Below are 14,867 nucleotides of genomic sequence, written 5' to 3'. Positions count from 1 at the left end.
AAATTTGGTGTCTTAAACACTTGAAAGATTTCTAGGGATTTCAAAGATTGAATGATGTTAATACTAGTGTTAATATGATGTTATTAACTTAAAATATTCAAAAAAACTCACCTTGTATTCTTATGTAGTCCCCAAGGTCGAATCCACCACGAAAGAACCAATCCCTAGCTCAAGAAAATCCAAAAAATGGCTGCTGCCCGTGACTGCCTTATATAGGCCTGGGTGCTTCAGCGAGTTGTACCTTGCGCTGTGCAGGTTGTACCTCGTATTAAAAGATTTTTTTCTGCTGGACATCTTTTACTAAAACGTCCATAACTCCTTGTAGAAACATCCAAATGACAAACGGTTTGAAGCGTTAGAAACTAGACTCAAAGATCTTTCATTTGATAGGCTATACACCATATAACTACTTATATATTTCTAGATAAAAGCATCCAAAGTCGGCTCCATGCATCAGGAATTTTCTGGAGAAACTGCTTTACTAGCCTTCATTCAATCGATCATAATATTCTGTACAAATGTCCAAATAATAAATGGTTTAACTTTCTGGAAACTAGAATCAAAGAGCAACTTTTGTATGGATTTCGATATATAAGCTTCCAAATTCAGCTTTGTGATTGCATCGGTTGCTGTCCAAAAACAGCTTTTGCAACAGAAAATCCAGCAGTTCCTTTGTCCGAAATCCATTCCGTTAACCTTCCGAAATCCACCCGTGACCCTCGGGACCTTAACCAATTATACCAACATGTCCCAAATATAATACGAACTTAGTCGAGGCTTCAAACAACGTCAAACAATACCGAAATCACGAATCGCGCATCGTATCAAATTATGAGTTTTCAAATCTTTCAACTTCTATATTTTGCGCCGAAATGTATCAAATTAATCCGGAATGACTTCAAATTTTGCACACAAGTCATATTCGACATTACGGACCTACTCCCACTTTCGGAATCGGAATCCGACTGCGATATCAAAAAGTCCACTTCCGGTCAAACTTCTCAAAAATCTGCAAATTTCAAACTTTCGCCAAATGACCCCAAAATGACCTACGGACCTCCAAATCCACTTCCGTTCGCGCTCCCAATACCAGAATCACCATACGGAGCTATTCCCATACTCGGAATCCCAAACGGACATCAATAACACTGAAATGCACTTCAACCCAAATTTATGAAATTCTTTCAAAATACCAATTTCCACAATAAGCGCCGAAACGCTTCCGGGTCATCCAAAACCCGATCCGGACATACGCCAAGTCTAAATTCATCATACGAACCTGTTGGAACCTTCAAATTCTGATTTTGAGGTCGTTTACTCAAAAATCACACTTTAGTCAATTCTTCCAACTTAAAGCTTCCGAAATGAGAATTTTCTTTCTAAATCAACTCCTGACTTCCCAAGATTCAATTCTGAACATGCATGGAAGTCATAATACCTGAAGTGAAGCTGCTCATGGCCTCAAACCGCCGAACGATGCGCTAGAGCTCAAAATGACTAGAGCTCAAAACGATCGGTCGGGCCATTATAGTGCAGTAGTGCACTTTTCTCATATTAATTTTTTTCTCACTTTTTGACATCCAGACTTGGTCCTCGACCCCCGAATGTGATTCCAACTTAATTTCTTGAGCTTTTACTCAAACTTCAAAGCTCCAACTTGTTCAAATTAACTCCAAATTATCTCAATATCTCGGAATCACTTCCTGCAAGGAATAAAAAACATAATAAGTGCAATACACTAATATTTAAGCTCAAAAACAAGTAAAATGCAGTAGTTGGAGTGTAAACTATGACTAAAACACGAGTTTCTGGCCTACCATCATCCTTCTTCACCAGCAATTGCTACATCTCCCCCACCGACCGCAGACACCCGAAAGGAGAATGTCCCTCCTCCCCAGCCCTCTTTTGCCGATCCCCAGAGGAGGAGGAGCGTCTCCCTCTCGGTTTCCACTAAGTACCATCTGTTGTTCTGGCAGGTGGAACTTGACAATTACCTAAAGCCGCTGACTTCAGAGAAAGGTAAGAAGAAAATACACTCTCTTTCGGGGGAGTGTATGGTGAACAATGCTATGCACAATGCAGAATCGGTACGATATTTGATCATTTTACCTTTTCTTCTAGTCTTGTTATGATAGGATTTTTAATAGAATTTTTGCTTTGCAGAATAACTTTGTTGCTTCTGAGGGCCTTCAGAAGTTGATCCTCGATACAGAAAAAGTCACATCTAATCGGGACCAACTATTGGCCGAGAGGGATCAGATTTCTGCTCGCCTCTCGGTACTAGAAGCACAAGCTGCCAAAGCCGGTGAGTTGGAGGCTCCGTTGTAGTAGAGCAAGCAGGAGGTGATTTCCCTTAGCCAAGAGGCTGCCTTGTCAAAAGTGCAATTTCAAGAGGCCAAGGCTAAATGTTATGAGGTCAAAAATGTTATTCTTGCTGCTACTGCCAAGCGCGAGGCTGCCTCTACCTATAGACTGAACAATTATAGGTATCCTTGAGCTCCAAAGCTGAAGAGGCTGTTTTTGCTGAGGAGAAGCGTGCCCAGATGGAAGAGAAGTCTAAGAGGGTCATGGAGCATAATAAAGTTCATATCTCCACTATCTGTGACCTTGATCTCTACCTTCAGGGTACAAGATCCGAGTAGAATAACCTTTCGACCGAGGTTGATTAGCTTAAATCAGAGCTTCAGCGCCGAGCAGATTCCCTCATTATTGAAAAAAACACATTCTATGTATAGCATAAGGATAAAAAACCTAGGAAGAGGCCAAAACGGGTGTCACTGATTTTGATGCCGAGATCGCCAAGGCCTGTGAGCTAGAGTTAACTGCCCGAATGGACCTCCCAGTTCAACCTGATGCAACTGAATCTTCTGGTTCCAGTTTCAAATTCTCGAGAACTGAGGAGGAACTTGAAGGGGATAATGATGAAGGCCAAGGTCCCGAGCCGACGGCAGATCCACCTAGTTCTCCTGGGGCCGCAGACGCTTTTCTTCCCTCCAAGTTCTAGGGACGTAGTAGCTTAGTTTTTTGCTTTCTTTTCCCTTTGATGTTTTCCATACAATTGTACTTGTGTTGCTTGGCACGTTTGTTATATAAAAGTGATTTTTTCGTTTAAGCATTCCGCAAATTTTTACTTTGCATCAAGGTTTGCAAGGCTTCGGGTGCATTTTTCCTGATGGAATTGGGATTCTAGGCATAAATTCTTTCGGAACTAACCCTGTACTGTGAGGGTTTCAAAAGAGAGGGCTCTCTTATGTTTACGGTGCTCTTGAAGAGGACGTCTCTTGTTCATTCCAGCACTAGCATTTGAAGTACTTGATTAACTTTTAAATGATAAATTAGTTCATCGTTTGGACAAGAAACAAGATAAATATAAAAGGACTTTATTTTATTCCTTCAATTTTCAATAGTACATATACATTCGTTGTGCTGAAAAGAAATTGCTATTACTTGTGGCTTATTTGTACAACTTGTTTCTATGAGGCTAGTCGCGCAGTCCACGGTCTCGATAATACATCTTTGTTCCCAGATTTTGTAGTCCCGATTTATGTGGCAGTTAGGTTTCCGTATTCTCATATCATTCACCAGTGTTCGAATGTGAAGAATACGAATTTGAACACTAAAAGTCTTGTTCCTTTGATCATTCCACAAGTGAATGGTTGAATAATCTTTGGTCAGATAACAAGCTTCATTTCCCGTTAAGAACATTGCTACCGAGCCAAAGATTATCTAACCACCCAGTGACTTATATTGAAGGGGCACTCGTGAATGGTCAGATAGGTTTTGGTCCGATAACAAGCTTTGTTTTCCGTTCATGAACTTTGCTATTGAGCCAAAGACATCTGACCATCCCATAGTGGCTTGTTGTTTCCATGCCTTGTTGTTTAAGGATCTTATTTCTGCTATTGGCTTTTCCTTCGTAGTATGCTTTCTGTTGCTGCCTCGTCAAAAATCTTGCCAGAAAAACCCAATTGGGACAAAAATTGGACGAAGAAAAAAATAGTGCAGCACATACTTTCAGTATAAGCAGTCCCAACAATAGTACCTTTTAAGTTGTGCCACATTCTAGTTTCTCGACAATTCTACTTCGTCTTGATTATCCAATTTGAATGATTCTTTTCTGGTGACAACTGAAACCCGGTAGGGGCCTTCCTACGTTTGACCTAGCTTTCCTACGTTGAACTCTTAGGTATTTTGAGTCACTTTCCTTAAAACCAAGTCTCCCACTTTGAAATAATGGAGATTGTCTCTTTGATTATAGTATCGTTCCATTCTTTGTTTTTGGGACACCATCCTTATATGTGCCAAGTCCTTGTGTTCGCCGAGCACCTCCAATCTAACCAACAACACTCTATTATTTGCTTCTTCGTCCCCCGGGAAGTATCTCATGGTAAGTTCTCCTACTTTCACCGAGATTAGGGCCTCTGCTTCGTATACAAGAGAGAAAGGTGTCTATCTTGTGCTTGACTTGGCCGTCGTTCGGTATGCCCATAACCTGCAAATTATGTTCTACCACAAGAAATCAACCACCTTGCGCTCCCCGATTTTCTGGTAAGGACCTTCTTCAACCCACTTAGAGAAATAGTTAGTTAAAATCAAAAGAAATCTTACCTTACCGGGAGCCGGCGGTAGTGGACCGACTATGTCAATCCCCCATTACATTAACGGCAAAAGCGACAATACCGAATGCAATAGTTTTGCTAGTTGATGCACCAACGACGTGTGGCATTGACATTTATCGAATTTATAAAAAAATGCCTTAGCATCTTGTTCCATTCGGGGCCAGTAATATCCTGGCCTAATTAATTTTAATACTAACAAGCCCGCAACCGAGTGATTTTCATGGATTCCTTCGTGAACTTCTCTCATGACGTAATTAGCCTCGGAAGCTCCTAAACATCGGGCCAATGAGCCTTGGAAAGACTTTCTATACAACTGGCCTCCATTGAAACAGTAATGAGCTACTTTAGTGCGGAGTGCCTGGGATGCCTTGGGATCTTCGGCTGGTTTGTCGTGCTCCAGATAGTCGATGATATCATTTCTCCAGCCCCAGACCAAATTGGTCGCATTTACTTCATAATAACCGTCCACATCTAATACTGAATGCATGAGCTACACGACCGCACCAAAGTCAGATCCTTTCATTTTTGTGGATGAGCCCAGGTTGGCCAGTGCATCTGCTTTCACATTTTCTTCACTTGGGATATGGGTGATTTACCATTCAGTGAATCGTGCGATCAGAGTCTGGACTTTCACTACATAGTGCTGCATGCGCTCCTTTTCAGTGTTGAAGATCACGTATACCTGATTTACTACCAGTTGGGAATCACATTTGATTTCAATGACCTTAGAGTCTAGTCCCCAGGCCAATTCAAGTCTTGCAATCAAAGCCTCATACTCCGCCTCATTACTAGTCAAGGGAACAGTTCTTATGGCCTGCCTCAGGGTTTTCTCGATGGCGTAGTCCCCGAGCCCAGACCCTTTCACGTTGGTAGCTCCATCCGTGAACAAGGTCCAGACTCCCAATGTCGTTTCTGATACCATCACCTCCTCTTCGGTGGACAAAGGCAGAAATCCAGGACTAAAATTGGCCAAAACCTATGACTTGATCGCAGTCCTGGTTTATACTCTATGTCAAATTCACTCTTTTCGACTACCCATTTGGCTAGTCGACCTGAAAGTTAGGTTTATGAAGGATATTCCACAGGGGAAATGTTATCACCAAGGCTATCGGGAGACATTGAAAATAAGGCCTAATTTTTCGAGCGGAAACAATGAGAGCTAAGGCTAATTTTTCAAGGTGTGGGTAGCGAGTTTCCCTCCCGTTAAAATTTTACTAACATAATAGATAGGAGATTGCGTAACTTTGTCTTCATGGACTAAAAAGGCACTTACCGCTACCTCCGAGACTGCTAAGTACAACAACAATTGTTTGCCTTCCTCCGATTTCGATAGTAATGGAGGACTCAATAAATACCTTTTCAAATCCTTCAAGGTTTGCTGGCATTCAAAAATCCATTTAAAGTCATTTTTCTTTTTCATAAGTGAGAAGAAATGATGACACTTTTTTGAAGATCAGGAAATAAACCTGCTTAAAGTGGCCGGTCTTCCCGTTAATCTCTGAATTTCACATTTGATAGATGGTCGATAATGTCCTCGATGACTTTAATTTTATCGAGATTGACTTTGATCCCCCTTTGTGACACCAGGAAACCTAAGAACTTACCGGAGCTAACACCGAATGCACATTTTTCGGGGTTAAGCTTCATGTTGTGGTTCCTTAGGATGTCAAAGGTTTCTTGAAGGTGTTTAAAATGATCACAAACGTTCAAAGACTTCGTCAGCATATCATCTATGTAAACTTCCATTGTTTTCCCTATTTGTTTTTCAAACATTTTATTCACAAGCCTCAAATAAGTGACTCCAGCATTCTTAAGCTTGAAAGTTATCACATTATAGCAATATGTCACGTCCTTAGTATCAAACTAAGAGCACGTGCGACACTTGATAATTTGCTCACGTTCTTGCAAAATTCGCTCACGATCTTGCTATGCCAAATCAGCCTAAAATATTACACTCTAGATCGCAAGGGTTAGATAAGAAAGAGAAGAGAAATTTGCCAAGTGAAGCTTTTTATTGTAAATAACTTGATTGTTTTGCTTTGTGAATTACAAATGAATGGCTCCCTTTTATATACTAGTCTCCTAGGGGCTAGTGCGTAAATATTAATTGTTACACAAGTCCTTAATATTTACAAGATAAGGGCTTTCTCTAGAATTCTCTACAAGCCTAGAAGATTCAAAGGACTTTCCTAGTAAATCTATAGGGATCTAGGGTCTTCCAAAGGAAATGTCCATACTTCTCTAGAATATTCTCATAAATGCTAGCCTTCCTCCTATGTAATCTTCTACATGGCATTAATATATGCCAGGTGGCACCTACGTGACATGATGATATGGCATTCCATGAAGCTCTCCCCCACCCAATTTTTTTGATGCCCTCGGCACAAAGCATCGACACGTACGGGCGCACCTCGCCTTGGCGTCGCCGGAGATCTTTGTCCATTAGCCATGATGCCCTTTGGAGCGGTTCGCCTTCCCATGTCACAAGGTACTGGTCATCTTTCTTCTTGCCCCATTTGTACATTGGACGGCTAGCAATGATAGCCTCGATCCTCCGCCCATCGGATGCCTCTCCTTGCTCTTGGCTTAAATCTCCCCATGACTCAACCAAGTCTAGCAACTTCTCAAGAATCGGGTCCATGCTTCCACTCCCTATTTGGCTGCCCTCCGTTGTCCCAGCCTCGCTAGCAAATTTGACCCATCTTCTTGGTGCATCGTCTAAGTCCAATAGCGTGCCATCACTTTGTAACTCGCCATCCTCTTCAACTACAACCCCAACTTTTCTTGCTGCCACCATACTCCATTTACATGACGCCAAGATAGGCTTTGGAATCCCTTACTTTAGGCTTAGATTACAAGCACATCCCCCCAATGCAGGTCGTCCCTCCTGTGTCACCCTTGGGTGCCTGAGCAAAGTTCTCGATCATTGTTGTAAGCTTCCCCAACTATGGGCATTCACTTTCCTGATGTGATCCTTTACAAAACTAGCACCCTCCCTTAGGCACGTACTTCCTACCATTTTCCAGCCCCTTGTCATTTCCCTTGGGCCCCTATCCGTTATGGGATGGCCTCTTGCCATTGCCCTTGTATATTTTGGCTATGCCTTTCCCGTTGTCCTTGTCATGATCTCCCCCACTTCTCTCGGTGTTGCCTTTTTTGGACTTGGCAGGCTCCATCTTGAAGTCAACAAGCGACTCAGCTACCGCTATGATCTCGCCCACATTGGCTATTTGACGTCTTCTTAACTCCTACTTTGCCCAATTTTGTGACCCATCCATGAAGTAGAAAAGGGAATCTTCCTCGGACAACGATGGGATTTGCAGCATTAAGGTAGTAAACTCGTGCACATACTCATGAATTGTGGCCGTCCGTTAGAGCTCCCTTAGCTTCCGCCTAGCCTCATACACCACATTCACTGGGTAGAATTTCTTCTTCAACTCCTTTTTAAATTGCTACCACATCTCAATCTTGCATAGCCTCTTCTCAATGTCAGCACACTTTCATTGCCACTATAGTACGTCAATATCTGAGAGGTACAACACAACAGTGTTGATCTTGGCCTCGTCGTCTCTCACTTTGTCGTGCATGAAGTAGTTCTCCAAGTGCCAAATAAAGTTCTCCACTTCTTGTGCATCATGAACACCTTTAAACACTGGCGGTTTGGGAGCCTCGATCTTGGGCTCCCTCATCACAACAACATTAGTGTCTGCCTCGGTCATGCCAGCATCGACAAGTTCCTCGAGTGACTCTATCTTTGCCTTCATAGCATCGATAGTACTCAGGGCCTCCATGAGTCTGCATTCCAAGGCAGTGATGGTTTGCCTTAGCTCCATCTCAGTATATGTACATCCCTCCAAGTCATTTCAGATACTCTCAATCTCCTCAAGAGTGTGTCGCCCAAGAATACTAAGGGTGTCTTCCACCTTTCCCAAACATTGGCCAAAGATCTCGACGACGTCCATCCTTGTGTTCACCTTCATCACCCACTATTTACCGAGCGAGACGTCCTCCGGTACGACCTCCACTCCATCCTCGCTCACCTCAGTGGCACATGGTTCATGGGATGTAAGCCCCTCGTTTGGCACAACTTCGGATGGAGCTGGCTCTTGTTAGTGGCATTCCTCTTTTTGTTACGGCCATTCTTGCCAGCAGCCCCTTTGCTTTGATACCACGTTGTCACGTCCTTAGTCTCAAACTAAGTGCACGTGTGGAACTTGACAATTTTCTCACGTTCTTGCACAATTCGCTCACGATCTTGCTATGCCAAGTCAGCTTAAAATACTACACTCAAGATTGCTAAGGGAATGTTAGATAAGAAAGACGAGAAATTTGCCAAATGAAGCTTTTTATTGTAAGGAACTTGATTATTTCTTGGTGTATTACCAATGAATGGCCCCCTTTATATACTAGTCTCCTAGGGGCTAGAGCGTAAATATTAATTGTTACACAAGTCCTTAATATTTACCAGATAAGGGCTTTCTCTAGAATTCTCTACAAGCCTAGAAGATTCCAAGGACTTTCCTAGTAAATCCATAGGGATCTAGGGTCTTCCAAAGGAAATGTCCATAATTCTCTAGAATATTCTAATAAATGCTAGCCTTTCTCCTATGTAAGCTTCTACATGGCATTAATGTATGCCAAGTGGCACCTACACGGCATGATGATATGGACTGCCATGACCAATATGTGCCAAAGTTCATTATGAACGAAGTTTTTTCTTGATCCTCCGGATTCATTTTGATTTGGTTGTACCCGGAATAGGCATCAAGGAAACTCATCAACCCGTGCCGGGTCGTCGTGTCAATCATTTGATCAATGTTTGGCAATGTGAATGAGTCTTTTGGGCACACCTTATTTAGATCCTTTATAAGCTACGCACATGCGAAATTTATTATTCTTTTTTGGAACTACTACTAAATTTGCTAGCCATTCAGGATACTTTACCTCCTGGATTGAACCAATATCAAGCAATCAAGTTACCTCTTCTATGAAAAACCTGTTTCTGACATCGGCAATATGGCATTTCTTCTGCCTTACCGGAGGGATGTTGGGATCTAGGTTTAACTTGTGCACGACCACCTCTAGCGGGATACCTGTCATATCCGCATGCGACCACGCAAAGTAGTCAAGCGGAATTTCCTCTCCATGAATTTCTCGAACAATGCGACTTGTTCGAGTTCTTCGGTTGTGGATTTGGTTGCGTCCGTTTCTTCTGGTACCTAGAAATACCTCGGTACCTGATAGGATATCGATGACGACCCCACCCCCCTTTTTGTCGTCTAATGGTAGGCTATAATCTTGTGTTTTAGTCACTTATTACACTCTAATTTATAGCACTTTAATTGAGTTTAAGCTTTAATCTCTAGTGTTGTGCACTAATTATGTGTTTAATGCCTTATAGGAGTGATTTTAAGTGATGTAAATGTAATTGATTGAATTTGAGCTATTTGGAGCTTTGAAGTATGAGTAAAATCCCAACGGATTAAGCCAGGATCATGTTCGGGGGTCGAGAACCACATCTGGTATCAAAAAGTCAAGAAAAAGCGGACTCTGAGAATTTTCCACACCCGCGACACATGGGGCCGCGCGTGTGGTGTCGTGCCTGTACATTTTTGCTGCCTTTTGAAAGTTCAAGCTACTATATAGGCTCCACTACTACGCCGCATGGCGCGTCACCCCATGCGGCGCGCCTGTGCATTTTTTACAAAGTAACAATCCAATTTCGGCTAGGAGAAGGTGGTTTCGTGTGGGCCCGACCCTACTTAGTATAAATACATGTAAAACATTATTTTTGGGACTTTTGACACATCTTATACCTAAGGTAGCTAAAGAGGAGGTTGAGAAGCAAAAGCACAAAGAATTCATCATTCAATCCTCACTCAAGACACGACTTTGGATCATTTTATGTTTACTTTAAGCATATTGTTGATGAATTGCTTTGTATCTATGGACTATTTCTCTTAAGGGTTTGATGGATTTGGTGTATTGATATATGTTTGTGGATTATAACTCTAGTTTTATGTATTGAATCGTTTTGGATGTTTTAATAATTGCATCTATATTCACCAGTTCATGTAATCGAGAGAGTCATAACTTGTGATATCTTTGCATTATATTTGTCTGTTGAATTCATTAATTCTTCTTAGTAATCGGAGCAGCCTAGTTGAATTGTTATTAAACCTAGTTAGGAGGATAATCGAGAGAGGTTCTCCTAAATACCAATCCACTACGAATTCTTGCATATCTTCACGTGCTTAAATTTGGTTCATCTTGTGAGGTTGAGACTTAAACGTGTGAATTAATAATCAAGTGAATTCGAGAGCTCACTTGAACATTAGAAGTGAAATATCTAGAGTTATATCCCAAACAATTATCTTGCACTTATTCCATCAAAACCATGTTTTCTCCCATTGATAACCTTCTTTGCTTACTCATTATTGCAATTGTCATTAGTCAGTAGTTAGACTCGTAGTTAATTTTAACTTTTAATCACATAAATATCAATTGTTGATCATCTTGGATAGCAATCTAGCTACAAACTACGATAATATTGTTTAACTCCAATCCATGTGGATATGATATTATATTTTACTATATTCAATTAGCAAGCATATTTAAGTGTGTGTTTTGTGCTCGTCAAATTTTGGCGCTGTTGCCGGGGATTGGCAATTAATAGTGTTTTGAAATAGTTGGTAGTGCTAATTCAGGAATTTTTTCTTTATTTTATTTTTCACTTTTTACGTTTGGGTGTTCCTTCATTGCGCGCAGGCTACAAGTTAGATTGGTGCATGACTCGATCTTCTAGGAAAGAATTGCTACCATACGAACCAGAAATCGAGAAACAATTGTGACAGTCGAGGAAGGAAATAAATCTCCCCGAAAATAAAGAGACGGTCGGGCAATTCTCAACCAAAGATAATATGGCTAGAGATGATGATAATGTAGATTTGGCTGCGAGAGAGGAGCCCAGCAAAGAGAAAAAGCTACACGGGACGCTAAGGAAGCAGCTATTAGAGATGCCCAGATTTTCTATGAAGATAAGAGGGCTTGGAGAATTGCTCAGAATCAGCCTTTGGTTCCAGACCAGTTCGGAAACATAGCTTCTGGTGCTGGGAGACCACTTGGTGATTGTGCTAGACTGGTCTACAACAAAGGCATATCAAGTGTGAGACCACCTCCATTTGCGGCTAACAATTTCAAGTTGAAGCAAGGGTTGCTTCAAACCCTTCAGAATTGTTGTGTCTTCAGAGAAAAGCCAAACGAAGATCCAAACAACCATCTAATGGACTTCGAGGAGATTATGAACACCTTCAATACAATTATGTTTCACAAGATCCTGTCTACTTAAGGGCATTCCCCTTAACACTCAAAGATGATGCAAAGCACTGGCTTCAAAGCTTGCCCTAGGGGTCAATTAGAACATGGGAGGAGATGACTAGAAAATTTCTTGATAAATATTTCTCCTCAGCTAAGATGGGCAAGTTTAGAAGAGAAACCCCTAACTTCTGCCAGAACGAGACTAGAACTATGTTTGAAGCATGGGAGAGGTTTAAGGAGGTAGTATGAAAGTGTAAACATAGCGAAATTGAACTCTAAATGCAACTCCAGGACTTTTGGGATGGATTGACACCAGCCTCATGTAGAACATTGAGCAATGCAGCTGGAGGCCCGTTGATGAAAAAGACTCCAGAGGAGATAGTCACAATTCTAGATGAGTTATCTAAAGATACATATCAGTGGCCCTCTGAGATTGCTAAAAGAAGAAGATCAAGTAGTGTTCACCAAGTTGATGCTAACATATCCGTGCAGGTACAAGTTGATGCGATGGCCGAAGAAATACGGAAGCTCACCTTAGCTTCAATAAAAAGTGAGCCTCATGCAGCTTGGGATATATGTGGAAGAGGACACCCTACTCATCAGGGCCAAGACTCAACTGAGGAAGTTAATGCTGTTGGGAATTATAACTTCAATGCAATGGGTCAAAAGCACCCCGGTTTCTCATGGAGTTCATCTGGGGGTACTGCAAATGCATGGAAACAAAACAATCCCAGATTTCAGGGACAAGGATCTCCTGGTTTTGTAAATCAGTCGAGGCTGCAGTTTCAGCCTAAACAACCAATTCAGTCAGGGTTAGAAGATCTAATGAAGTCCTTCATTGTCACGACAGATGAGAGATTAGATTCTCATGGTGCAGCTATCAAAGAACTTGGGACATGTTTGCGTAACTTGGAGAAACAAGTGGGACAAATTGCAACTATATTATTTGAGAGAATCCCAGGTACTCTACCAGCTGATAATGAAAAGAATTCTAAAGAAGCGGTAAATGTTGTGACCTTGAGAAGCAGACAAGTGTCCAAAGATCCAACTCCAATCTAAAAAGAGGTGATACCTAAAAAAGAAAGTGGGACGGAGTTAAAAATTGAAGATGATAAAAAGAAGAAAGGCAAGAAGGGAGTAGAGAAAAATAAGAAGGAGGAAACTTCGAGAAGGGAGGACTCTAATGAAGAGAGAAAGCACATGCCTGCTCTACCTTTTCTCAAAAAGCTCTATAGAGAAAAGCTGGACAAGTAGTTTGAGCGATTTCTAGATATGCTAAAACAGGTTAATGTAAACTTTCCATTCACAGAAGTTCTCTCACAAATGCCAGCTTATGCCAAATTCTTGAAGGAGATCCTGACAAAGAAGAGGAAGATAGAAGAGACCTCAGTGATCAAGCTCACAGAGCATTGCAGTTCAATCTTGCAAAACAAACTCCCACAAAGTATGGAGATCTAGGGAGTTTTACTATACCTTGCTCTTTAGGCACTCTTAACTTTGATAAATCTTTATGTGATTCTGGTGCCTCAGTTAATCTAATGCCATTGTCTATTTATAGGAAACTGGAGAATGAGATTGGAGAGATAAGGTCGGCGCCAATATCTTTGCAGCTGGCAGACCAAACAACTATAACACCCGAGGGAATAGTGGAAGATGTTTTGGTTCAGGTAGATAAGTTCGTATTTCCTATAGATTTCATAGGGATGAATATGGAGGAAAACAAGGAGGTGCCTCACATCCTAGGAAGACCATTTTTAGCAATGGGTAGAGCTATACTGGATATACACGATAGAAAACTCATGACTAGAGTGGATGAGGAGACTGTAAATTTTTAGATGAATGTAGCAACTAGGATGAAAAAGAGACACCGACTGCAAGTGTTGAGTGGAAAGTGAAAAGTTCAAAAGAGAAGGCTCTAGTTATTGAGAAGGATAAGTGTGGGGTGTACCCCAAGAAGGCTGAGATGAAGTTGTTTGCATGGATGTGTGCACTAGTTCGGGCGCGTGGAATGAAGCCCGACTTTGACTCAGACCCCGACTAGAGATTCAGGGAAGTTTTCTCTTCCTTATGCTTTCTAATTGTGTGTCATGGAAACATGCGACGACTTAAAGTGTGGGGCGGGGGGGGGGGGGATATTTTTATGTTGTATGTATATTAGTTTTGTGTTGCTTTTGTTAGGTTACTACTTGTAGTTAAAAAATCGGGAAAAAAAACATAAAAATTTGAAATTTTTTGACTTTTCTTGACGATGGATATCATTCGACGGATTTCTTAAGGGATTAAAGTCGAAAGAAAAAGACAAAAAGATTTTATTTTTTAGGTAGTGTAATAATTCCCCCTTAATTTGTCTTTGTGCAGCGGTTCTTTTCCAAGGGTTTTGCTTGAACCGGGTGTAGTTAGTTTTTATTTTTGTTAGGAGTAGGGAATCTGGTTCTATGATTTGAAATAGAATGCAATATCTCTTGACTTTACTATACCTTGAAAATAGTAAGTTCTTTAGCTGTGATGCTTAGGTTCAGTTTTTGACTTTTGTGTAAGTACCTTAAATTGTATGATCCTAACTTTGCTTAACTGCTTTGGCTAGAGTGTCTTGATGATTCCGATCCTGAGTGAGTTATATGCCATGTGTGTAGGAGTTTTGGTGTTATTCTGTACATTGCATTTGATGTCTAGAACTTGCCCGGTGTGTTTGCAAAGCGAAATAGTAGTTTCATTCAGTCTTGGAAGTGATATAAGCGTTTCTTTGTCGAGCTAGTTATATGCTATTACCCACCTAACTGTTATGTATCTTAGTTAAACCCTTTGAGCCTGTAATCATGTTTCCTTAGCAACCACATTACAAGCCATACCAATTTTTTTGAATTGAACATCTATTTGAACCTTGTACCTCTCATGAGCACTTGAATTTATTATGAACTTTGTAAAAGTTGA

The 14,867-nt window shown here is 41.2% G+C and overlaps 1 protein-coding gene across 1 annotated transcript; it reads left to right on the top strand.

The window, feature by feature from the left end:
• The first annotated feature begins 12,092 nt into the window (after positions 1–12,092).
• On the top strand, positions 12,093–13,771 carry LOC109241924. Its single transcript, XM_019408753.1, has 4 exons — positions 12,093–12,176; positions 12,228–12,938; positions 13,002–13,186; positions 13,246–13,771. Exons 1-4 carry the CDS (start codon positions 12,093–12,095, stop codon positions 13,769–13,771), a joined length of 1,506 nt encoding a protein of 501 aa, XP_019264298.1.
• The last annotated feature ends 1,096 nt before the right edge of the window (positions 13,772–14,867 follow it).

The sequence above is a fragment of the Nicotiana attenuata genome, unplaced genomic scaffold (genome assembly GCF_001879085.1).
Source record: "Nicotiana attenuata strain UT unplaced genomic scaffold, NIATTr2, whole genome shotgun sequence".
NCBI classification, from domain to species: Eukaryota; Viridiplantae; Streptophyta; class Magnoliopsida; order Solanales; family Solanaceae; genus Nicotiana; species Nicotiana attenuata.
The sequence above is the reverse complement of the archived record's forward strand: the minus strand, read 5'-3'. Positions and strand labels throughout refer to the sequence as shown.

Bases quoted from the DNA above. Each gene is read 5' to 3' on its own strand.
- LOC109241924 (XM_019408753.1), top strand. From the start codon at position 12,093: ATGGGCAAGTTTAGAAGAGAAACCCCTAACTTCTGCCAGAACGAGACT. The intron at 12,177-12,227 runs GTAGTATGAAAG...ATGCAACTCCAG, and splicing joins CATGGGAGAGGTTTAAGGAG to GACTTTTGGGATGGATTGAC. The intron at 12,939-13,001 runs GTAAATGTTGTG...ATCTAAAAAGAG, and splicing joins AAAAGAATTCTAAAGAAGCG to GTGATACCTAAAAAAGAAAG.